We start from the raw sequence: 27188 nt of genomic DNA, 5'->3' as shown, positions 1-27188 counted from the left end.
GATATGAAGGAGACTGGCTGCTATTTCTAATAGTCGGATAACTCTTGCTCCAAGTGCAATCAATATCTTCTGCTTTTCTGATATTTTCTCAAGTTATTTCAAATTATTGAGCAAAAGAAAAAAAATAGCAAGAAGTTTGTGTGTGTGTGTGTGTGTGTGTGTGTGCATACGGTAGTAAATTGGCAGTTGTTAGAATGTTGGATAAAGTCCCTTCTATTCCAGCTCTCTATGCTCTGAGTTCAAATTCTACCGGGGTTAACTTTGTTTTCCATTTATTGTGGTGGTAGTGGTGGTGGGGTCTAAACTACCAGTTAAGTACTATCTAATTTTTCTTTTTTCTTTCTTAGAATCTGCCTTGTGGTGTAAGATATGTGTATGTGTAAATATAAAGTCATGATAGGGTAGAAAGATACGGTATTTTCAATGCAGCACTGTTGTTGTTAGCCGTTAACTGGAACTTAACTGAGAGCTAATATGGTATCTGCCCAGATAATATATCCCTCCAAACTCTCTCTCTCTATATATATGCGTGTGTGTGTGTATCAGTCATTATCTTGTGTTTGCCCTCCTTACCACTGCTTTCCAACTAGTGTTGAAGTGTTTGCACCCCTGTAATTCAGTGGTTCAGCAGAAAAAAAAAAAAAGACTGATAGAATAAGTACTGGGGTTGATTTAGTCGTCTAAAATTCTTCAAGGTGGTGCCCCAGCATGGTCACAGTCTAATGACCTGAAACAAGTGAATGATAAATGATAAAAATACTCCGGAAATATCCTTTTATTTTTCTGATTTAGAAAGATTTCATATTTCTCCATTTTCTTTTTTTTTTCTTTCGCTAGCTTTCTTTAATACTTCTCAATTGTTTTGCTGTTAGTCTGTTGAATTCGTTGGTACAGACTGCCACTAAGTCTATTGCAAATCAACTGATTATATTTGGTTTTCTCATGCTCTCTGACTCAGAAATTTCCACTCCTATTTTGCATTGAGTTGCTGTAGAACATTTCTGCACCAAATTCCAAATCTGTAAAAACAGTCGTATCTGTTCTTGCATACAGGAATTTGATTCGGGCAATGACACTCCACTCCTAGATCTTATAAAACCTAGTTTCTTATACGAAATTAACTTGCATATATTTTCACACTCACTTTCAACCAGCATATCATTCTTCAACTTCAAAAGATATTAAATTACATTTAGAACAAAAGTAAAGGATGTTTAAAAAAAAAAAATTTCAGTGGGACTGAACCCAGAACCATGTGGTTGGTAAGCAAGCTACTTACTACAGCCACTCCTGCCTACGCCTATAAAAAAAATTGAATAATAAATTTTACTATGCTAGCAATATATAGTAAAACCAATTTTAAAACCTGCCATTGGTTTAGATTTAAGAGAGAAAGTATTCCAAGTTCAAGAGAAATGTATGTAGCCTACCAACTCACTATTATTACTAAGAATTACTATAAAGTGATTGCTACAAAGTAATCAGCTGACACAGTTCTAGATAATTTCAATGAACTGTCTGTTGATAACCTGAACCATGTGTTTGACATTTGCTACATTAATAAAGGTCAGCTGTTGCTGTGTAACTCTACTTAGGCCTGCTTCAGCAGATCTATGGAGATGGTCTTAAACTTAATGTTTGATGTAAGTGATAATTTTCTTGTTCTAATTAGCTGAAATGACCTCTCCCTCTCTCTCTGTCTCTTATCGCTGTTTGTCTATGTATCTCTTTCTTTGTAAATGTTGCCTGAGTTTCAAGAAGCTTATAAAAGCCTGTCCTTATGCATGGCTTTTACTTTTGCAAGTGTTAAGCAGATAAGCGATACGTTTCATATTGGCTAGGATGTCGTGTTATAATCACAGGTAACATCTCTGTGCGTCTACGTAAAAACTAGGCTGTATCGAATTAAAAGGACTTTCTCAAATAAAATGAATGACAAAGCACATTCAGAGAATTTGAACTTGAAACTTTCGTGTTGGTAGTTCTTATCCAATCTGTGTGTGTGTGTGTGTGTGTAGTAATTCTCTCTCTACATAAATTGATAGTAGCATCTAGAGAGAGAGAGAGAGAGAGAGAGAGAGAGGATGGAATGTTGTTTCAGATTAATTAAAACAATTATCACACTTATTTAAAAAAAAAAAAAAAAAAACTTTCACTTTAACATTTTTCGTATGAGAAACATGGAATTTTGTGTTTCATCATTTCTTTATATACATTTTTGGGGTTTTTTTTTTTTTTTTTGCTGCATATTTCAATAAAATAACCCATTTAATAATACAAGGCATCAGACAGCATATAATAGCAGTCATAGGAAATATGTAGCATGCTTCAAAATATTTTTGGCAGCTTGCTGAAAAATTCAATACAACATGACCGCAATGCATAAAGCGCAAAAAAGATAAATGCTTGAATGTTGTTTGGTTGTATGCTGTCCTATAAATACGTATTTTTAGCCTCTTCATTCATTGCTTAACAGAAAACAAAACAGTATTTTCCAATATATAAAACTGATATGGAAGTTTTAAAAAACAGAAGATTATCAAAAGATTCAGAATGAGATGTGTTTAAAATTTAGGAAAGAAGACAAATTTAAAAATTTTTAAAGTAGCAGTGAAATAGTAGCAGTATTGTATATATTTAGATACAGCTTATTTTTTTTCTGTTGTGAAAAAAAAAAAAAAAAAAAATCATGTCAAATGTTAACAATTTTCTTAACCCTATAATTCTGAGAAAGTCGGTCTTATTAATATTTTCTCTGTAAAAGAGTAGTCAGAGAGTAGAAAATAGAATTGAAAAGGAAACTTAACAGCCCACATTAAATTACAATCAGTAAACAATATACAAGTGACACACATACACACAGGCATTTAGACTGTGTGAATATATATATATATATATATAATATATATATATATAATGTATATACACATACACACACGTGTGTGTATAGGAAAGAAGAAGCATTAAAAAATAGCAGTATAATATGTATTTAAATACTTTCTTTTTCTGTCATGAGATGGAAATGTGTGTGTGTGTGTGTGTGTAAGTGCTTTGTGTATAATGTGGAACATTAGACACAAAAAATTAGCAATAATAACTTAATGTAAAGCATTTTATGTATTTTCTTCAATACACTGCACTAGCATACAAGAAAGTGTGTGTGTGTATATGTGAAATGTTATCTCTGCTCTATATAATGCAGTGAAAAAAAAAAAATTCATTCATTATGGCTTGTGATTTTTCGAAAGTTTAATCAATCAAACTTAGTCAAATTATATTTATTTTTGGTTTTTCTATATATTTCAGTTTAATTGCATTTTACTTTTGTTTTATTCTCTATAGAGATAGATTTAATTGCATTTATATTAATTCCTCTCATTATAATTTTCTTTATTTTTTTTTTCTGTGCGAAAGTCAACGAAAGATTGTTGTTGTTTACATTGAGCTAGATATTATAATGTACCTATAAAAATCAGTCAAGCATAAAATTTAAAACTGATCTGTTAGACTCTCTCTCTCTACTCACACACACACACACACGCACACACACTTCATTTGTGCTCAGCAATGAAATATTAAACTTTAAATAAAGTCTCACTCAGCAGTTATGGTGTGTTTTATTCAGATTATGTACCTTGGACTGCATTATCCAATGTCTTTCTCTTTAACTCTGTGTCCAAAGTATTTTCATAAATCTGTCCTAAATGCCTATGCTTCTTTTCAATCTTTTAGATAAGCCCTCATTTCATGTAATATAAAAGCTTTCCTTTTATAAGTACCAAGTTACTCTGGTAGCTGTAAAAAAAAAAAAAAAAAAAGAAAATGGCAACATGCATCATATATGATGCACAGACACAAGGGAAATATGTGGTGTGTATCATGTGTGATATGCAGGTTAGACAAAGAGTTAAGATAGTTGGGTGTTATATGAGGGTCATTTAGTTGCTATGTCTAGCAGTTTAAGTCATCCTATAGAACCTATGAGATTTGGTTGTTACATTTGGTAGTTTAATTAGTTCAATCTCTATCACTGGATTGAAATCTTTGTCATTTAAAGTCTTGATAGAGTTTTATAATATTAGTATATGGTGAAATTAGGAAATGATCTAATTTATTTTCTTTGTGGTGAAACAGCAGTTGTGTGTGCCATGTTTCTTTACAAAATAACCAAGTGTAATTAACAGTATCTCAAAATTATCTAGTTAGGAATTTCGTTAGTATTTATTTACTTTTATGCTATTCATCATTATGACATTGTGTTATTCATGTTGGGGAGATAGTGGTAATAATGGTTTAAAATGTTGGCACTAGGCCAGCAAGTTATGGGGTGGGGATTAGTTGATTACATCGAGCCCGTTGTTCTTCTGGGACTTATATCAACCCTGAAAGGCAAAGTCAACCTTGGTGGAATTTATGGAAAGTAAAGTTGGATGAAATGCTGCTAAGAATTTTGCCCGGTCTGCTAATGATTCTGTCAGAGTTGATTTCAGTGGAATTTGAATGGAGTACATGATAAACCAGAACAAATAATAACAGGCATTTTTTTCTGATACTCTAATGACTCTATCAACCCACTTTTAACCCTTTTTATCTTCTTTATCTTTAAGAAGTCTTTTTATACACTGAACTATGTATATCCTATTTTGTATAAAAACCTTGCAGATCCTGTCTTGTACAAAAGCCAATCACCTTGAAATTTCAGGAAAAGTATGTACTGGAAACTAACAGTTTCTCCTTTCTTAAAGCAGTCAGTGTATATATATCTTAATATATAAATCTGAAATTGTGTGTTTGTGTGAAGCCTTTTTGAATGTTTATAGAAATCCACTTTTTCGTAAAAATTTTTACATCAATGGAATTTTCTCGATCTGAACTTTCCAGTGCAGTAATTAGATTTTTTAAATTCCGTTTACTTTGTGTGATTTAAGGGAGATTTGGCTGTTGTTTCTAGCAACTTTTATATTTCATCCCTGCTACCTGGAACGTCATTCTTACAAACGCGCTCAACATAAAAATATAGAGAGTAAAAGTAAGAGAGGGAGAGAGAGAGAAAGTGATACATACGTCATAGATTAAACTTTCATCTCAGTATTCTTTACCTATTTTTCATAACATAGATACGTAAAAACACACACAACCACACATACATGACCTGTGACAACAACAATACACATTGCTCTTAATCTCTATTCATTTCTCCCCCTCTTCCTCTCTCGCTCTCTCAAACGTATACACGTGCAAGTAAACAATCATTCACATCCTGGTATATTTACAAAACATTGATGGCATAACTACAGAGTTGTATCCCCCAACTTTGGAAGGTCATAACTTTCATAAAAATGAATATTTTTTAATGAAATTTTCTATGCATATATTATTTATGTAGATTCCAAATATACAAAAAATTTCGGTGAAAGTGTTTTGGAAGGGGGTGAGGTACAATATTCGGAAATTCCACTTAAATTCCTCTTAACTTCCAGGAAAATGAATATTTTTTCATGAAATTTTGTACAAATGTACCTTGGTGTATGTCCATTTCAAGCATGTAAGAATTTTGAAGGAAACAACTGCAGGTTATTTTTGAGAAGTGTTCCCCACTCGGTGGTGTTTCAGAGCAAGTCGTCCATATTTGTTTCATTTTTCTCTATTATGTGCTTATGTGCATCCTTAGATTTCTAATGAAGTAATAGGCAGTGAAGAGAAGCAGTCATAAGAAAAATTTTCACTACCCCTATTCCTTTCTCTCCCCCTCTCTACCCCTTCCTCTCTCGCTCTCTCAAAAACATACACGTCCAAGTACACAATCATTCAGTAAAATATAACTCATGTTCGTCAATGTTTTGTAAATTTACCAAGATTTTCACTGGGGTGTTAGGGTTAGGGTTTTAGGGTCAGGTTTAGGATTAATGTTACGGTTACGGTTTTTAGGGTTAGGGTTTAGGGTTAGTGTTAGGGTTAGTGTTAGGATTAGGGTTGGGTAATAGTGCGGGTGTTAATCTGAAAAATTACAGATATGTGAAAAGTACCGACACTGCCAGCTATTATAACTTTTGTTGTTCTGTTTAATATATACATAGATTATGCCTCCAAAGAAGAGAGTTTGCTGGGGAAAGACAGCAACCGGTTTAAAATGACAGCAACAGACTGCAGTAATGCTCCACATTCCAGAAGCTATTTTGAACATAATGCAAAATGGTGCATCAACATCTTCTGCCCAATCTGATAGAATTCTGGCAAAACTGTGTAGCAACAGATCGCCAGCAATTGCTTCATCAGAAATTGCCGTCCTAGCTCCTGCTAAAAGGGATTACCCTGCTATGTATAATCAGGGCAGTGCAAAAAGTTGTTTTGCACAAGCATTTCTATAGCCAATTACACGGATGAAATTTACGTATGCTTAATAATTTTACGCAAAACAGCCTTCAGACTTTCCCTATTAATTTCGTCGTCTTTTGAATTATGAACATATTTACATCATAAGGGTTTTTTCGTTGTAAGGCTTTCTTTTTTAGTTGATTTTCAGCTAGCAAGACTTATCGTAGATGGCATAATAAGTCACACCCGCACAAGGTCGGGTTATACTGCTAGTATCATATAAGTCCTGCTGTTATTAGTATTATTACAAGGCCTAACATGAGATATATGTTAATAATTAATTTTGTATTAATGATAAGTGTTAACACCACTGTAAATACTTGCTAAATTGAATCTAGGGGTGCAGTTTTGTTTCCTTATTAAAACGGTTTTGGTTAACCCCTTTGTTACTATATTTCTTTTGGAATATTAAAAGAAAACAGGAAGTTTGTATTATAGTGTCAGGGGTTATCTCAGGTGGATTGGTATCAAAAGGGTTAGATGACACTAACCCCTGCACACTGCTTAGGTTGGCATTTTCTTTATTGTAGCAGGTGTTGTAGGATTACCTTAAACTGGCCTTATCCAGCCACAATATTTTTCCTGTTATATGTTCAAACTGGCCAGATCCAGCCTCTCACACCTACTCAAATATGTTAGTCTAGAAAATGTCCAGTCACATAAACTGAAATATCAAGGCTACAAGATAATAGCAGGATAAGTTTAAAACAATGTGAATAAGGAAGTGTTACACTTGATAGAATGATCTGAATGCCAAAGGGTTAAAGTTTCCAAGTGTGACTCCTGTCAGGTTTATACATGAAATACTGTTAGTATAATAGTTAAAAAATAAAGTGACTATGAAACAAAACCGACATTTTCTTTGAATATAATATTGCACAAATAATATCAGCCCTGTTTTATCTGTTGATTGCATTGATTAATGCATTGTACCATCAACATTCCAGCCATCGTTTGATGCATTTACAATAAGTTTTGTTTGCTTAGCCTTTTATATTCACATTCCCTAATTCAACAAATATTCTACAACATGGGTAAATGTTGCTACTTTTGTGGATGGTGAAATGTCTCGGTCAACAGAAATTACCATTCTGTTATCAGCATTAACCCTTTTGTTACTGTATTTATTTTGAGAAGCTCTCTGTTTCTTTCAATTATTTTAAATATAACAAGGAATTTAGTAAAATGACTTAGTTATCATTAAGCTTGTGTTAGGAACATAAATTGTGACTAAGGTTTGGTGGTAGATTTTAATTCAAAACTTATGAAAACAAGACAGTTGTACTACGCAGCCAGAGCCGGTTTCAGCCGGGTTGGTAATGAAAGGGTTAATAAATTGTTTATTCAAAGTTTCATTGTGATAACATATTGAGTCTCCCTGCCTGAAATATTTTGGTATAAAATTTGTCACTCATTTTATCCCTGCCCCCTCTAGCACATTTGATAGTTATTCATAACAGTCATGAAATTAAATATATTTGGTTTTATACAGAAATGATGAAAGTGTGACTTGTAACTCTGTGAGATTAGATGTTATTATCAGACTTTATAATCTCTCATCTCTTGGTATAATGCCACCTCCCTCAGTGCTGCACCCCCTCAGTTGGCGGGGCTTGTCTTCTGGGTTACTTCTGGGTGACCTCAGCTAGTGTTGGTGCCCTGTAAAAAGCACCTAATGCACTCTGTGAAGTGGTTGGTGTTAGGAAGGACATCCAGCCATAGAAACCACCATGCCAACAAAGACATTGGAACTTTGCAGTCTTTGGCTCATCAGTACCTGTCAAATGTCCAACCTATGTCAGCATGGAAAACGTTTAATGATGATAGTGATGATGAAAACCAGTTATGGCTAGTGTGAGCTGATAGCTAGGTCTTAAATGTAGCCAAATTTAACAAGTATTTAACAAGTATTTAACAAGTCTGTCAAAGAGTTATACATGATGATAACCAATTATAAATATATGAATGAAAGCAAAAATGTATTTGGTGTTTGTTAAATATTTACCTTTTTCTCCTTTTATTTTTTTTTACAGATGATTCCAGTGATAGAAAAATCTTGGGTGTTGGATATCACGTACAAGCAGTTAGTGAAGTCAGTCATATACCAGTTGAACATTTCTACTGTTCTGACTAAAGAATGAAGGAACAATTTAGTGCTGCTCTGATTAATCACACCACACAAATGAAACCAACATTCCCTGCTGGCATTCCTGCCAATATGCATTGCACTCCTGTTACCACTCTTGGGGCATTTACCACTACTCAGGTGTTGTCTCCAGTCTACTTACCTGCTAACTTTCCAGGCTTCTCACAACCGGTATTTACTAATAACCAACTGTTTGTGAGTACTCCGCCCACTGTAGTTTTGCAGCCTAATTTCCAGTGTCTACAGAGCATTCCTACTGCTAGTCTGACCAATACATTCCCAGCTGTCAACGCGATAGAGCCCGTGTCGACTACAAATGTAGAGGCTGCTGATGAACCAGTGCTGCTTGAGGAGGAGGACCCCAATGAGGAGTTGGTGATTACAAATTCCAAAGAGCAGAACTACGAACAGAACCAAGAAGAAACGGAAGTGGGAAGTTCTGTATGTGAGGAAGGGAAAGACGAAGTGTCCGTCGACCTCGACTCGGACGCTTCCTGTGAGATTTGCCCCGACACTGACAACAAGTCCGTCGACTCGGTTATACTGACCGAGAAGTATGACCAGTTCGTGTCGTCTGAGTCTCCGGTCTCCGAGAATGTTGAAGAGGAAGAAGAGGAGGAGGACGAAGAAGAGGAGGAAGAGGAAGATGAGGAGGATTATACCGAAGAGATAAGTAGTCAGAATCCCAGTGAAGTACCAGTCTCTCCGAGTGGCTCTGAAGAAATTCCTGATCCTCACTGTAACCTGGACATGTGTGAAGATACAGAAGGTAACAATCCCTTTTACCGTTTCTTCGACATTCTTTTACCTTTTTATTCTTTTATTTGTTTGTCATCTTGACTGCAGCCATGCTGGAGCACCGCCTTTAGTCGAACAAATCGACCCCAGGACTTACTTTTTTTAAGCCTAGTACTTATTCTATTGGTCTCTTTTGCTGAACTGCTAAGTAATGGGGATGTAAGCACACCAACATCGGTTGTGAAGTGATGGTGGGGGGACAGACACAGACACACAAACATATGCACACATATATATATATAATATATATATATATATATATATATATATATATATATATATATATATATGACTGGCTTCTTTCAGTTTCTGTCTATCAAATCCACTCACAAGATTTTGATCAGTTTGAGGCTATAGTAGAAGACTGAACCTAGAACCATGTGCCTATTTTTCTCTTTTTATAAAAAGCACCAAATGCACTCTCTAAAGTGGTTGGCATTAGGAAGGGCATCCAATCCTAGAAACTATGCCAGAATAGGCACCTGGAGCCTGGTGCAACCATCCAGCTTATCAGCTGCTGTCAAATTGTCCAGTCTACCCCAGCATGGAAAACGGATGTTAAATGACGATGATGATAAACATGTGATAAACCCCATGAGAAGTACTTTCAAATGCCGGTTTCATGGCTTTAACCCTTTTATTATCAATATTCTTTTGAAATAAGGTGACAAGCTGGCAGAATCATTACCATGCCCCAGGAAAAATGCTTAGTGGCATTTCTTCTGACTTTCCATTCTGAGTTCAAATGCAACTGGGGTTGATAAAATAGGCACCACTGGGGGCTGATGTAATCGACTTATCCTTCCCCTGTAATTGCTGGGTTTGTGCCAAAATTTGAAATCAATATTTCTGTTGGAAAACACTGCCTTCATCTCAGTTAACTTTGAGAATAATAAAAAAAATTTAGTAAAATAACTTTTCTTCATTAAGTTGGTGTTTGGAACATAAATATACATGAAATTTTGATGGGCAGTTTTAACTAGGACCCCTTTAAAAGAAGAAATTTTGTATCATAAAACAAGGAGTGTTTTCAAGCAGGTTTGTATCAAAAGGGTTAGTTAGTTGCTAGAATTATCTTCTCTTTGATAGAATATTGGTTTGAAAAGGATAAAAACCCCCTTTAGTCGTGAATGACCATGGGATTGCACTAGAAAGTTCCCTTCCAAGGCACAAGTCCAGGTAAAGTTGTTTATGGACGACCAGCAGTCACCCATGCATACCAGCTTCCCCTCTCCACGCCACAAATGTTTTCCAAGGAAAAAGTAAAGGCTTAATGCACCTTCCACCAGTGATATCGCACCTCATTTCTGCAGCTGAGTGAATGGAAGCAATGTGAAATAAAGTGTCTTGCTCAAGAACACAACACGCAGCCCAGTCCAGGAATTCCCAAAAGATCTGGTGCTTATTTCCAACATTTGGGAGAACTAAGGCAATCATGAAAGTGGGAAGTCCTGTATGCAGAGAAGAGTTGATTGTGATGGGGATTATTTTCAGTTCAGCTATTAGATACAATGCCACCATAATTTTTGTAAGATAGGTAATAAGGATGTATAGTTAAATCATTCGACGTCAGTATATTGCAGGTGTTTTATTGAGCTAACAAAAGATCTTTACTTAGTTGCTTAACCTGCTAGAAATAGCAGCCAAATCTCCTTCTGTTTACACCTTACTTAGCAAAAGACACATTGTATAATATATTCCTGGTGCACTTATGTCCTTGAGAAAAGGCACCTTTGACCACAAGGGCTATTTGATCAGGTCCGATCAGTGGTGGTGGTCCTAAATAACAACATAAACTATTGCAGTTTATTTTATACATTTGAAATTCACCCATAATTTTATATAGATTTCATTGTAATCTATTTGTCTGACTAATTTTTGTAATGATTTTTTTTTTTTTTAATATCTCCAGATGGTCTACTAGAGACTTACGAGGAACCAGACTTTGTGTGGGAGGAATATCTTCAGGAGACTGGGGCTCTAGAAGTGCCACCAACAGCATTCAAACATGTGAGTAGAATCTGTCTGACAACAAAGCTATTGTAGAAATATTTTGTTATCATTGTGTACTCTATTTAATGTATCAATATAAAATTGTGGTGGCATGGCTCTAAGGTAAATAAGAAGCTTGTCTTGCAATGACTGGTGACTCCAAGTTAGATTCCATTGAGTGGAATCTTGGACATCTTCTTTCGACCATGCTCTGGTGTTAAGGCCTCATGAGTGAAGTTTGGTAGACCTAATTGTGGAAACCTGCCAACACAAGACCACTTAGTGAAATCCATCACAGAATGAAAATTAAAAGCTGCAGGTCACATACTCTATGTACCAGAACAACACCATTCTAAAGACAGCTTTCAAATGGACACAACTGGAGGAAAAAAGAAAGAGGAAGGCTGAAAATTACATGGTGCAGAACATTCATAAGTGACATAAGAGAGACCAATACTACATGGGTGGATGCAGAGAAAAACTACAGCCAGCTGAAGTCAGTGGCATTAGCTTGCACCCTATTGTGCTCAAGAACACAGAAGGAACTGATACTGGTACATAAATATATGGAAATCAGAAGATTTAGTCATTTCTCATCATCATCATCATCATTTAACGTCCACTTTCCATGCTAGCATGGGTTGGACGATTTGACTGGGGACTTGCGAACCAGATGGCTACACCAGACTCCAGTATGATCTAACAGAGCTTCTACAGCTGGATGCCCTTCCTAATGCCAACCACTCCAAGAGTGTAGTGGGTGCTTTTTACGTGCCACCTCTGGAACCTCAAATTCTTAAGTATGCGAAATGCACTCCTTTTTGAATGTGATTCATGGAATATTTTTTAAACTCTAAGAGAGTGCTTGGATTTTGTTGATACAGTAAAGATTATGAGCAGTATAAGGATCGGGTTATCCTTAAAAAATCTGAGTCTCTAACAGCTGTTAATATCTAATTACTGCAAAATGATTACATTGGCTCATATGATTTAACAAGCTTCTTGACTCCTGTATAAACCACCATGTCCTTTATTAAGCTGTGGAAAGTAAAAGTCTATATAATTAGTTTGCCAACTGAATCTGTTAAATTTCCATCAACACCCTATTTAACAGTATGACTATTAGGAGCTTTAGTTTGTAAGGAAATTTATATACAGTCACTATAATATGATATAATATATGCTGCCCCCCATATATTATTTGTCTTATAAATGCTGCCCCATTTTAAACTTTTAAATCTGAGGAATAATATGCTCCACAGTCGAAAGATTGGATGACTGCAGTGAGAACAACAGTCTTATATGAGAAGTTCAACTAACTTGCCCAGCCTTTTATATCTACACTCATTTACTCACAGTCACACACAAACCTATAACTTGTCTAAGCCCTTTCATGACTGGATTTCTAGTAAAGCACACAGTGTTTCAAGTAATTTTGAATGCTGTCAAGAATTTTGATAAAACTTTAGTAAAATAGCTATGTCATAATGAAATTGGTATTTGGAACATCGCAAAAGGGTCTTATATAAAATTATGCTGCAAAGATCTTGATTACACTTGAACCCTTGAAATAAACAGCTTTATAATAATAAGGCCTGAAATTTTTGGGGCAGGGGGTTAAGTTGATTACACCAACCCCAGTGCTCAACTGGTACTTATTTTAACGACCCCCAAAAGGATGAAAAGCAAAGTTGACTATAGTGGAATTTGAACTCAGAACGTAAAGATGGATGAAATGCTGCTAAGCCTTAATGATTCTGCCAGCATGCTACCTTAATAATAATAATAATTATAATAATAATTTCAAAATTTGACACAAGGCCAGCGATGTTAGGGAAGGGTTCAAGTCAGTTATGCCCCCCCCCCCCCTCCAGTACTTATTTGTTGACCACACAAGGGTGAAAGGTGAAGTCGACCATGATGGAATTTGTACGTAGAATGTAGCGATGGACGAAATGCCACTTAGCAGTTCGCCCGGCTCGCTGCCTTAGTATAATAATAATAATAATAATAATTATTGTTGTTGTTGCAAGGTCAAAAATTTTGAGACAAGTATCGTGCAAGTAGATTACATCGACTCCAGAACTTGCCTGGTATTTCATGTTATAAACTTTGATTTCCATGCGCACTTTCTCACCAAAAATAAGTATTATATTGTTAATCTTCAAGACAGACGTATCTCATTGAAAAACTATTAATAATATACTTCAGATTTTTATATCTGATACTTTGGAAATAAAAATAATTGTTTTATGTTAAGCAACGACAGCAACAAAAAAAAAAACAACAAAAAAAAAACAAACTCCTTTTAATACCATTCCACTTGAAATGCTCCCCCCCCACAACCTTTCCTCTTTATGGTTCTTTTACTGTTCACATTTCTAGTCTTTTCATGTTTTCTCTTGTGTATTACATGTGCCCTTTGAGCTGGTGTTGCTGCCCTGCTTTACTTGACTTGTTACTGCCTTTTTGTCCCCTCTTTTACCCTTTTCCAACAAGTTGTGTGTCCGAGCATGGTACAATGAACTCATTATCATAATTATTATCAATTATTATTATTATTATCATTATTATTGAGGCAGTGAACTAGCAGAATAGTTAGCACATGGGTAAAAATGTTTAGTCCGTCTTAACGTTCTGAGTTCAAATTCTGCCGAGGTCATCTTAGCATTTCGTCCTTTCAGGTTCGATAAGATGGGTATCAGCAAAGTACTGGGGTCTATGTAATCAGCTTCCCCTAAAATTTGAGGCCTTGTACTTATAGCAGAAAGGATTATCATTATTAAGAACTGAACTACTTTTATCAGCTGATGTTTGTTTTCTAACGAGTACAGCCCTAAACAACTTCAACGCTTGTGTTAATTTCCTACCGTTGTTGATTTTATATATGCATGTGTATATATATATATATATATATATATATATATATACACATATAGTTTTGTTAGATTTCTAACAAAACTGTCCGATGAATGGAAACGTGACACTCCGAGTAATAGTTTTTTGTTATATATTACATATATATATATATATTTTTTACATATATATATTTTACATATATTTCGTTTTTGGATTTGGTTTGCAAGATTTTTTATGTGATTTCGTGTGTTGAAGCATTTTCTGTTGTGTCTGGGGAGAGTCATTTTCTTATTGTGCCTTAAAATTTAACACACCGTTAAAATTTCCACTTATTTCTTATTTTTATTTTCCTAAAATTTTCGTTGCGTCTTGCAACCTTTTCAATAGTCTTGACTATGCTTACATATATATTTTATATATATATATACACACACACACACACACACACACATATATATATATATATACATAAGACATATATATTTTATATATTGTATATATTTATATGTTGTATATATGTATTGCATATATATATATATATATATATATATATATATATATATATATATATATATATATATATAAATATATATTTTATATATAAATTTTCCACTTTAACTTTATTTTATTTAATTTCAGGTTGAGTGCAGCTTACAGAGTGGTTTTGTGAAAGGGATGAAGTTAGAAGTTGCAGTGAAGTCCACTCCTGACACATATTGGGTGGCTTCGGTTATCATGACTTGTGGCCCTCTTCTCCGTCTTCGTTATGATGGTTATGGCGACGATGGATCAGCCGATTTTTGGCATGATCTTACTGCCTCAGAAATACACAGTATTGGCTGGTGTGCCCAAAATAATAAAACACTAATGCCTCCTGATGGTAAATATTGATCTCTTACATTAACACGCTGCCATTAAGTGTAATTATTGTTATGCATTTTTAAAACCAGATTCCACAGACATTTGAAAAAATTGTTTTTTTACATTAATGGATTCATGTCATGCTTTCCACGTCAAATAAATGAATATTCATTTTGTTGACTTCATAATGGTGCTTGGCCAGTTAGGACTGGTTTGATTTATATGTTGGTATAAAACATCTTCCTGAACTTGCTGGCAGCTTTCCATTTTTCCATTACATGTGTATATATTTTTTGTCTTTCTGTAACCCTCCCAGTTGCAAAATTTTTGATTCATAATAGCTACAAAGTTAGGTTTAGACTTGGAAAAACTGCTGTGCATAAAGAGCTTTTGATTTAATAAAAAACAGGCTTGAAGGGAACTAGTGGTGCCCCAACCCTGATGTTTTGGCTTCAGTTTCCACAGCATGGAACCATGGGCAAGTGTCTTCTATTATAACCCTGGGCTGACCAAATCCTTGTCAGTGGATCTGGTAGATAGAAACTGAAAGAAGGCGGTGAGCTGGCAGAAATGTTAGCACGCTGGGCGAAATGCGTAGTGGTATTTCGTCTGCCGCTATGTTCTGAGTTCAAATTCCGCCGAAGTTGACTTTGCCTTTCATCCTTTCGGGGTCGATAAATTAAGTACCAGTTACGCACTGGGGGTCGATGTAATCGACTTAATCCCTTTGTCTGTCCTTGTTTGTCTCCTCTATGTTTAACCCCTTGTGAGCAATAAAGAAATAAGGAAACTGAGAGAAGCCTGTCATGTGTGTATGCATGTATATATGTAAGTGCATGTGTAGCCTTGTCTAGACATCACTTGATGGTTCTAAAGGAGCATCTTTGTACTAGCAATGTTGTATGTTACTAGTCTTCTGTGGGAAATATTACTTTGCTTGGAAAGAATTGAGTGTTGGCAACAGGAAAGACATCCAGCCACAGAAGATCTGCCTCAACAAATTCTGTCCGAGCCTTCTAAACATGGAAAAGTGGACATGAAATGATGACGATGTGTCTGAAGAGGTCCCTGCTTAGTATCTATGTTTTAACTCTGGTAGTCAAACATTTAAATCTTAGCTAAATTAAATATTACCTGTATCGCATAATGTGTGTGTGTGTTAGTTAAATGCTTGTAGCTGCAGTTTTTCATCTAATGGGAACCCTTTTAAAGATGTAAGAGATGCACTGAGTATACCTTAACACTACACCATCTCTCTTCTGCTCTCTCTGACACTTTTTGCTGTTTGTTACTCTCTCTCTATTTCCCTTTGGTTACTCTCTCTCCTCCTCTTATTTTTCCTCTGATTAGGTAACTAAGTATCACCTACATATCAGCACACTTGTTTCTGGCCTCTTTCTTGTACCTCTCTCTCTCTCTCTCTCCAGTTATTGTGTAATGAAATTTGTTGCCCTTTTTATTATCAGCTAACACCACTCTAATAATTTTCTATTTTATCAGAACTCAAAAACAAGATTGGAAATTGGCGGGACTTTTTAACAACTTCCCTTGTTGGAGCAGCTACTGCTCCTTTGTACCTGCTTGATAAGGTATGTTCCCTTCATCTTTTTTTTTTTTGTTTCAGTTTCCTTTTTGTTTTTGACTCACTCAGTTGGTGGAGAAAGTGCAGCACCAAAAGATGGTGTGCATGTAACAGCTTCCAGAATGGGTGGGGGAAAATACCAACCAGAAATCATCAGAAGCTAGATTGGAACCCTAGCACAGTTGCTTGCATTACAATGGACTCCCCTAAAGGCTTCCAACAGCCAGGAGATTTTGCTGGGGGTAAAACTGTTTTGATGTGTGAAGGTGTGGCGATGTGATTAAGAAGCTTCTATTTTAACATTGTGTCCTCTGGTACAATCCCACTCTGTGGCACCTTGGGCAAGTCTCTTCTATAACCTTAGAATGACCAAAGTCTTATGAGTGAATTTGGTAAATGGAAACTAGATGCACATTGTATGTATGTATATATATATATATATATATATATATATATATATATATATATATATATATTCCCTTGTGTTGGCATCATGTAATGTTTGTAAATGAGCATCACCATTGTTATACAAGTGTTGTTCACTTTTAGTCTTACATGAAAAACATGTCTGGTCATGGAAAAATATTGCTTTGCCTGGGAACAAGTGAGGGTTGGTGACAAAAAAGGCATCATGCTGTAGAAAATCTGCCTCAACAAATTCTGTCTGACCCATGCAAGCAGAGAAAAGTGGATGTTAAAGGATTAAGTCATACCAATATATTTGGTGAACAGTTATTTCATTGTTACTTAGTTGTTTTTTTTTAATTTTTGGTTGTTATCAAGATTCTTTGGCTTAAAAAGAAATATTTTAATGGCTTATTCAGAGGTGAAATATCCTTCACTCCTTTTCAGGGTCTCTGAAACTAGTATAAAGAAATTATTATCAGACTCAGAGACATGACCTGAACTCTTGTAACACTGGATGCTATTGGCTGTTGTTTAGTCTTTGGTCAGCTCTGATTGAAAAGGTTGATGATCCAATGTTTCAGCCATAACCATCCTATCTTTTTTTGACTGTAGCATATGTAGGACTATACTATCCAATGTCCTTTGGGTTTAGATTTGGCTGTTATTTCTAGCTGTTCAAATAACCGTATAGAGGCTCTTTTTGGCCTGATTGTGTTTTTTGTTTTGAGTTTTTGTGTCAAATTTCATTGAAGATGGGGCGAAACTTGTTTAGGTTTTAGAAAGTTATTCCATCCTAAAGAAAAATAATTTATAAAATTTTGTAACTAACCTTGTTTTTTTTTATCATTAGATATTAAAATATATAAATGTTAATTATATTGTTCATCATGTTAGAATTTTCATTTAGATATATATGTCTTGTAGATTAATCTTATACTAAATTAGGTGAGAGCAAAATCAAAATAGTATTGTAAGGTGTATGAAATACGGAATACTTTTTTTTTTTCAGTTTTAAAATTTATTATTGGAGAAAAGGCAGAGGTAAACAGAAAAAAAAATGTTCCAATAGTGAAATTCTAAGATATAAAAATTGGGAAGAAGTTCTGGCTTTGAGAATTGAATTAATGTAAAATAAATGTGAGAGAGAGATGAATGCATCAGGTAGGTTTAGATGAGATTTACATAGAGATAATGAATTTAATGGACCAAGAGCCATTGTAGTTATGGTAAGACAGGTGAATGAAATGATACATTTCAGTAATAGGCTAATGGTTGACTAGTGTTTGCAAGTATGGGAGCACCTAACTGATGAATAGCTTTATTTTGAATGTGATTAGTATATTAATGATTAAGAGAACACATTATATCTTAGATGGTGATCATGTCAATAGTAGATGTACATAACTATCTGATCTATTTGCTGTGCAATAGTTTCAAATTGAAAGTCCTTTGTTGATGATTGTCAGATATTTCCATCCAATGTGTGCTTGAGGGGCTTACAGTGGTGATTATCAGAGACTTTTAGCTCTAGTAAATGGATTATTTTTGCACATTGTTCATGATGGTATCAAATGGCATCATTTCCTTGAGGTGTGTAGTAGTGTCTAACATAATTATAAGAGAATCTAACCTATTTAACCCTTTAATATTAAGTTTACTCTCTTAAATGAAATGCTTATTCACATTGTTTTGAATTCATCGTATCTTATCGTGTAGCTTTGAAATTTTGATGCTGCAGTTTATCTTTAAAATGATGTTGTGTGATAGGTTGGATCTGGCTGGTTTAAGCATAAAACAAGAATGGGCCCCCGATATATATAATTTACCAACTGAATCTCTTAAATTTCCGTCAGCTCCCTATTCAATAGTATGACTATTAACGGCTTGAGTTTGTTGGGAGATTTATATACAGTCACTAGAATATAATGTAATATATTGTCTTATAAATGCTGCCTCATTTTAACCTTTTCAATACCAACCCGGCTGAAACCACCCCTGGCTTTGTAGTACAAATGTCTTGTTTTCATAAGTTTTGAATTAAAATTTTCCACCAGACCTTAGTCACAATTTATGTTCCTAACAATATCTTAATGATAACTAAGTTATTTTACTAAACTCTTTGTTATATTTAAAATTAATTGAAAGAAACACAGAACATCCCAAAATAAATACGGTAATGGAAGGGTTAAACTTCTAAATCTGGGGAATAACATGTCCCCACAGTTAAAAGATTAGTTAATTGCAATGTGACCAACAGTCCTGTATGAGAAGTTCAACTAACATACTCAGCCTTTTATATCTACACTCATTTGCTCACAGTCACACACAAACCTATAACTTGTCTAAGCTCTTTCATGGCTGAATTTCTAGTGAAGCACAGTGTTTCAAGTAATTTTGAATGTTGTCAAGAATTTTGATAAAATTTAGTTTAGAGCCAGTTTTAATACTGAAAGGTTAATTCAAATAATTTTGCATGAGTGTTCTTAAAAATTTTTTATTAAGACACGTTTAAAAACAAGACCATATGTGTATTATATGTATATATTATAATATTGTTTGTAATGAATAATGTTTTGTAGACAACTGGAACAACTCCTGTTGATCAAATAAAGCAAGGTATGCGTCTAGAACTGCAGGACCATATCAACCCCAATCATGTTTGGATTGTGAAAGTGTTGGAGAATGTTGGTGGACGTTTATATTTACGTCAGGAAGGTCTAAACCACTCTGAAACTGACTTCTGGCTATTCTACCTCAATCATTTGCTTCACCCCATTGACTGGGCAAAGCAGAACAATTATGAATACTCTCCTCCCAAAGGTAAGAGTGACTCCTTAACGAGCATTTTAATTTTTAAATAATTTTCTAAGGTTTTTACTTTCAGGAGACAATTTGAACTTAAGAAAAAAAAATTCTTTTTTGAGAAATACTTCAGGATTCAATGCTAAAATATATGTAGTTAGAATTAACTTTATAGATCAGATTCATTGTAGTCTTCGTCTTTGGTCTCTGTTTCTTCTTGTTTTTTATCATGTAGGTGCAATCCTGGCTCCTGTGCAGGTGGCACGTAAAAACACCTTTTTGAGCATGGCCGTTGCCAGTACCGTGTGACTGGCCCTCGTGCCGGTGGCACTTAAAAGCACCGACTACACTGTCGGAGTGGTTGGCGTTAGGAAGGGCATCAAACTGTAGAAACTCTGTCAGATCAGATTGGAGCCTGGTGTAGCCTTCTGGCTTGCCAGTCCTCAGTCAAATCGTCCAACCCATGCTAGCATGGAAAGTGGACGTTAAACGATGATGATGAACTCTTTAGCATTTGAATTACTCTGTCAAATCTAATTCTTATTTATTCACATTGTTTTGAATTAATCCTGCATTATCCTCTCTGTGTGTGTGTATGTGTGTGTGTATTGTTTCAGTCATTTGACAGTGGCCATGCTGAGCACCACCTTGGAGTGTTTTAGTTGAACAAATTGATCCCTAAACATTTCTTAAGCCTAGTACTTATTCTATCGGTCTCTTTTGCTGAACCACTAAGTTATGGGGATGTAAACACACTACATAGATATGACACACAGATTTACACACGCACACACATATATATATATATATATATATATATATATATATATATATATGACAGGCTTCTTTCAGTTTCCGTCTACTAAATCCACTCTCAAGGCTTTGGTCAGCCCAGAGCTATAGTAGAAGACACTTACCCAAGGTGCGATGCAGTGGGACTGAACCTAGAACCATGTGGTCGGGAAGCAAGGTTGAGAACCAGTGATTTAGATAGATGTAGCTGGGTTTTTTTTTTATTGTATGATACATTTAAAAAAATCTGTAACAATGCCACCGCAAGACAATTTCACCAAACACTAAAATATTATATTTAAGGTAAAGTGAGCAAATATTAATTACCATTTCTTAATTAATTTTTATGTATTTCACTATTTAGCTTCCAACATAATGATTCATAGTTTAATAGGTATCTCATTTGGAAGGGCTCACCAATTAAAGGTGCTGCCATGAGAAAAGCAGCTAATACATTCTATAAAGTGGCTGGCATTAGGAAGGGCATCCATTTGTAGAAATCATGTGTAAACAGACTTTAGAGTTTGGTGCTGTCTTCTGGTTTGCTGGTTCCTGTTGAACTGTCCAGCCCATGTCAGCATGGAAAAAGGAATGTTAAATGATGATTGTGATGATGAGGAATGATAATGGAGGTTAAATATTGTGTGAAAGTAACCATATTCTGTTTAAGCATTATTTATAACTAGTACCTGTACCAGTAGATCACTAAGAGCACCATCCGAGCGTGATCGTTGCCAGAGCACCAGCTGTCTGGCTTCCGTGCCGGGGGCACGTAAATAGCACCATTTGAGTGTGATCGTTACCAACGTCGCCCTCCTGGCACTTGTGCCAGTGGCATGTGAAAAGACATTCAAGCGAGTTCGTTGCCAGTACCGCTGGACTGGCTCCTGTGCAGGTGGCACATAAAATACACCATTTCGAGCGTGGCCGCTGCCAGTACCTCTTGACTGGCCTTCGTGCCGGTGGCATGTAAAAGCACCCACTACACTCTCGGAGTGGTTGGCGTTAGGAAGGGCATCCAGCTGTAGAAACTCTGCCAGATCAGATTGGAGCCTGGTGTAGCCATCTGGTTTCACCAGTCCTCAGTCAAATCGTCCAACCCATGCTAGCATGAAAAGCGGACGTTAAACGATGATGATGATGATGATGATGAATACCACTAGAATGTGGAAATGCTTTAATATGCCACAGTGATGAAATCCTTCACATCATTTGCAAAATAAGCTATTGCTACTTGATATTTTAAATCACTGATTTTCTCGTTACTACATCATCATTGTTACTTTAATATCTGGTTTTTCTATCCTGGCATGGGTTGAATAGCTTTAAACAAATGTATCACCATCATTTTCAGTTCTGCTTCCTCACCTGTCTGAAGTTCAATGTCCTCAGACCAGGCTTCACTACTTCTCCTTAATCTGTATTTAATATCAGCTTAAATAGCATTTTATAATCTCATATAGTTAAATATTGTATTTCGTATTGATTTCATCAATCCTCAGAGGTTTTGCAAAACTTGAGTACAAACCACAATTTTCGCCATCAAAAAAGAGAAAGAAAAAAGAAAATTAAATTTTGCAGTTGAGCCTTATAGTTTTTAATATATTTTTCTTCGTTTCTTTTTTCCCCTCTAAATTATTCCTTCACCAATAAGTAACGGATGCTGCTTTTATCACCTGCTGATGATTTAACTCTTTAGCATTTAAACCAGCCGTTATCCAGCCAAAGTATTTTACCCATTTTATGCATAAAGTGGCCAGATCTGGCTTCTCACACCAGCCCTACAATATCATTCTTAAAATTAACAGCTCTCAAAATCTCAAAGCTATAAAATAATGCATGATTAATTCAAAACAATATGGAATAAATTAACATTACTTTTGACCGAATAATGTAAATACTAAAGAGTTAAAATGAATTTAAGTTAGAGAGCTCTCAGTTCCTTGAATGATAATGGAGTTTTTAGTTTCATCGTTGCTTTATTAATTCTGTCATCAGAAAACTGTTTGGTTTTGAGACTTGATAACCTTCAGAGTAAAGACTCCTCAAAGAGGTTACACACACTGCTTTGAATAGTGTTGGTATTGCTCTGATTTGTTGGATATTCAAAATCACACTTTACTGTACTGCATCCATATGCATCTTTGGTGATGACCATTCAGCAAATGAACTGTCTGCATTTTAGTAAAGAAAAATCAGCCGATGTATAATTAGCTCTTTTTTTTTTGTTTGTTTGTTTATTCATGTATGGACTTTTTTTTCCCCTTTGTTTTCTTATATTTGAGATGTTTGTTTTTTTTGCAGAGTATGAAGATCAGTATACGAAAGAAGAATGGGATGAGATTTTCCAGGAGGCTTTAAAGGAAGCTGAAGCAATGCCACTCCCTGTTGATATATTCAAGGTGAGATTCTAACATTCTAATAATCTTTAATTTTTTGGCTCCCACGTGACCCACCAAAGGGTCATGGAGATATGTTTGCAAAACCCACATTACCTTCCTGTAGGATGTCCCATTATTTCTTTTCTACAACCTTTTGGGAGCTGGCACACTACAGTTGCTTAAGTATGTGACTGTGGTACTCTAGAACAGGGGTTTTCAAACTTTTTAACTTGCGGACCCCTTTATATTTCAGGCTTTACCTTAGGGACCCCATTATAAACGCTTATGAAATTTATACATAAATAAATATTTGCTTAAAATAACATATATTTTTACATTTATTTATTTAACAGTATTTAACAAAATAGGTTTATTGTCAATTAAAAGATTTCTATTAAAAAAACATATATAAAATCAAATTGCCCATAAAAAGTATTTGCTGTCCACGGACCCCCTGTCTTGTCCTTGCGGACCCCCTGTAGTCCGGGACCACAGTTTGAAAACCCCTGCTCTAGAATATTTCTTTTCTATATTTTCATTTTCCCTTTTTTTTAAAAAAAATTTATTTTACATTTATATCCTGTGCTGGTGGCACGTAAAAAGCACTATCCGAACGTGGTCGATGCCAGTGCCCCTTGACTGGCTCCTGTGCCAGTGGTATGTAAAAAAGCACCATCTGAACATGGTCGATGCCAGTACCCCCTGACTGGCTCCCATGACTGGCACATAAAATGCACCCGCTACAGTTTGGGAATGGTTGGCATTAGGAAGGGCATCCAGCTGTAGAAACCTTGTCAGATCAGATTGGAGTTGGTGTAGCCTCCTGGCTTGCCAGTCCTCAGTCAAGCCTTCCAACCCATGCCAGCATGGAAAATGGACGTTAAACGATGATGATGATTATCATCATCATGCTGAGTTTCACCATGTCATGAGATTAAATAAAAGACTAAGTAAACAATATATAATTAGGAAAACAGAAGGTTCCACATGATCCACTGGTGGTTTGTGTGTAGAAATCACTACGATTCTTGATTCACATATAATCCTTTTTGCTATAGGCACAAGGCCTGAAATTTTGAGTGAGGCAGGGCTAGTTGATTATATTGACCCCCTCCAGTACTTGACTTATTTCATTGACCCTGAAAGGATGAAAGGCTAAGTTGAACCCGGCAGCATTTGAACTCTGACCATAAAACCAAAAGAAATGCCGCTAAGCATTTTGTTTGGCTCAGTAATGATTCTACCATTTTGCTCTCTTCCTTGGTTTAAATATAATACAGTGACAAAATAACAGTATGGCACTCATATTTAAATTAAGATGTCACACGAGAATCCTGGGACAAAATGAAAAACGAGGCCCAGGAGCCAAAGTGTTAACATGACATGATTATTTCTGAAGAGACTTATAAAGGAAGTATAATAGCTAGAGAGAGAAAAAAGGGGTGTGTAGAAAATGTTAAGTTGTTGTTTGGCCCCAGGTTATTTCTGATCCTGGATGCCTCTGATCAAAAGTGTTCCAACTAGAACCATCCTGTCTTTTTTTTAACCCCCCCCCACCTCCCCACCCTGATGCAGTGTACCTAGAATTGCATTAAGATTAAGCAGTGTGTCCTTTTCTTTGTAAGCTGGTAGGGTTAGCTTTCTAACTGTTGCTAGGACTCCTAGTTTAGTAGACTGGAACAATATGAAATGAAGTGTTTTGCTCAAGAATACAACCCACCTCCCAGTCTTGGAATTGAAACTACAATCTTATGATCATGAGTGCAACACCTTAACCACTAAGCTGCACACTATCATGCGGGATAATAGCTCATAGAAAAACAAACCTCGCTAGGTAAGTTAATGAGGAACTTCTTCATAGTAATTTGACCGACCAGAAATAGTTACCAAATCTTTCAAATAATACTGTCATACTGAAAGAAATGACACACCTGGTATAATCATAGATATATGAAACAGATTATATAGTGATAGCTGGAATAACAATAGTAAATAGCTAAACGACAATAGTAATTTTGTTTTTGTATTTGGTTTGCAAGATCCTTGATGTGAACTCATGTGAAACAAACCTGGAATAGAAAGAGCATGTCACTCATGAAATTTCAAATGGTGCTGAATGGACTTTGAGAAATGCATCTCATTGACTGACTGACTGACTAATCAAACAATATAAATATAAGAAGTGAAATAGAACCAGTGCATGTGCTTATTAATGACATAATGACCCTCCCAACATTCAACAAGACAATAGTAATATTTCTAGATCTGCAGTAAAAACAAGGAGAGAAAAAAAGAAACCTTTTTCTTTAGTTTTAAGAAAAAACTGATTTCTTTGTTCTTTTTTTTTTTAAAATATCTTAAAATATATTTTCTTTTACTAGGATCAGATTGAAATCCGCAGGCATAATTTCAAAGCTGGATGGAAGCTTGAGGCTGTGAACCCAGTGACAAAGAACGAAATTTGTCCTGCTACTGTAATTGATGTTATTGATGATAAATACTTCATTGTCGAAATTGATGATGTTCGACCCCTCAATGAACGTTCATACATCCGATTTGGTTGCCACATCGACTCACCTGGTATCTTTCCTGCTATGTGGTGCAGGAGGAAGGGAATTCATTTGAAAAAACCAGCAGGTTAAACATTTATAAACTTTCTCATACATTTTTCAAAAATTTGTCATTCAGGCATGGCTGTGTGATGAGAAGCTTGCTTCCCAACCACATGGTTCTAGGTTCTGTCCCACTGCATGGCACCTTGGGCAAGTGTCTTCTAGTATAACTCCAGGCCAACCAAAGCCTTGTGAGTGGATTTAGTCGATGGAAACTGAAAGAAGCCCATCATGTATATATATATGTGTGTGTGTGTGTGTGTGTGTCTATATTTCTTTATCTATTGCCCACAGGGGGCTAAACATTAGAGGGGACAAACAAGGACAGACAAAGGAATTAAGGCAAGTACATTAACCCCAGTGCATAACTGGTACTTATTTAATCGACCCCAAAAGGATGAAAGGCAAATTAGTCGACCTCGGCAGAATTTGAACTCAGAACGTAAAGACAGATGAAATACTGCTAAGCATTTCGCCCCGCGTGCTAACGATTCTGCCAGCTCACCGCCCTATATATATATATATATATATATATGTGTGTGTGTGTCTATATTTATGTGTGTGTTTGTGTCTGTGTTATCCCCTCACCATCATTTGACAACAGATCTTGGTGTGTCTACGTCCCTGTAACTTAGCAGTTCGGCGAAAGAGACTGATAGAATAAGTACTAGGCTTACAGAGAGCATAAATCCTGGGGTCGATTTGTTCGACTAAAACCCTTTAAGGCAGTGCTCCAGCATGGCCGCAGTCAAATGACTGAAACAAGTAAAAGAATATTAATAGCATCTTCCTTTCAGTGAAGGTGCCTGGTTTAGTGGTTAAAGGGCATTCAGCTCATGGCTGTAAGATCAGGAGTTCAATTCCCAGTGGTGCATTATGCCTTTGAGCAAGACACTTAATGTCCTGTTGCTTCAGTCCACTCAGCTGGCAAAAATGAGTAGTATCTGAATTTTAAAGGGCCGACCTTGTCCCATTCTGTGTCACACTGGATCTCCTTGAGAACTATGTTAACCCATTACCTCCCATAATTCTATTAACTAGAATTTTTTTTATGAAACTTTGATTTCTAGCATAAAACAGCCTTAGAAACACGCTGGAATGATCAAAATAACATTTTAAATAGAAATAAGCGAGATATTGGGTGAAAAATGAGCAAACCTCATTTGAATACCAGAGAAATATACCTAGTAGATATAGTAAAAAGGTTAGATATGTATAAATATTGACAGATCATCATCATCATCATTGTCGTTTAACGTCCACTTTCCATGCTAGCCTGGGTTGGACGATTTGACTGAGGACTGGTGAAACCAGATGGCTACACCAGGCTCCAATCTGATTTGGCAGAGTTTCTACAGCTGGATGCCGTTCCTAACGCCAACCACTCAAAGAGTGTAGTGGGTGCTTTTTACGTGCCACCGGCACGAAGGCCAGTCAGGCGGTACTGGCAATGGCTACACTCAAAATGGTGTATTTTATGTGCCACCCGCACAAGAGCCAGTCCAGGGGCACTGGTAACGATCTCGCTCGAAAGTCCTTACACATGCCACGGGCACAAGTGCCAGAAAGGTGACACTGGG

General features: G+C 35.8%; 1 protein-coding gene across 6 annotated transcripts in view; it reads left to right on the top strand.

Annotated features, from left to right (window-relative positions):
* The first annotated feature begins 1113 nt into the window (after positions 1-1113).
* The window catches only part of LOC106875852 (scm-like with four MBT domains protein 1), a 47609-nt gene continuing 21534 nt past the window's right edge, over positions 1114-27188 (top strand). For 4 of the 6 annotated variants that reach the window (XM_089363451.1, XM_089363448.1, XM_089363450.1 and 1 more), the window contains exons 1-8: positions 4666-4707; positions 8409-9290; positions 11232-11329; positions 14810-15050; positions 16532-16620; positions 19601-19841; positions 22920-23017; positions 25378-25633. In XM_089363451.1, the coding sequence (XP_089219577.1) occupies positions 8513-9290; positions 11232-11329; positions 14810-15050; positions 16532-16620; positions 19601-19841; positions 22920-23017; positions 25378-25633 (1801 nt within the window). In that variant the 5' untranslated portion in view covers positions 4666-4707; positions 8409-8512. Of the gene's footprint in view, positions 1644-4665; positions 4708-8408; positions 9291-11231; positions 11330-14809; positions 15051-16531; positions 16621-19600; positions 19842-22919; positions 23018-25377; positions 25634-27188 lie in introns of those variants that run through there. The other 2 variants (XM_089363452.1, XM_089363449.1) reach the window with 1 other exon arrangement.

This window comes from Octopus bimaculoides, chromosome 15, assembly GCF_046866305.1.
Source record: "Octopus bimaculoides isolate indiv1 chromosome 15, ASM4686630v1, whole genome shotgun sequence".
In the NCBI taxonomy this organism is placed as follows: domain Eukaryota; kingdom Metazoa; phylum Mollusca; class Cephalopoda; order Octopoda; family Octopodidae; genus Octopus; species Octopus bimaculoides.
The sequence above is the reverse complement of the archived record's forward strand: the minus strand, read 5'-3'. Positions and strand labels throughout refer to the sequence as shown.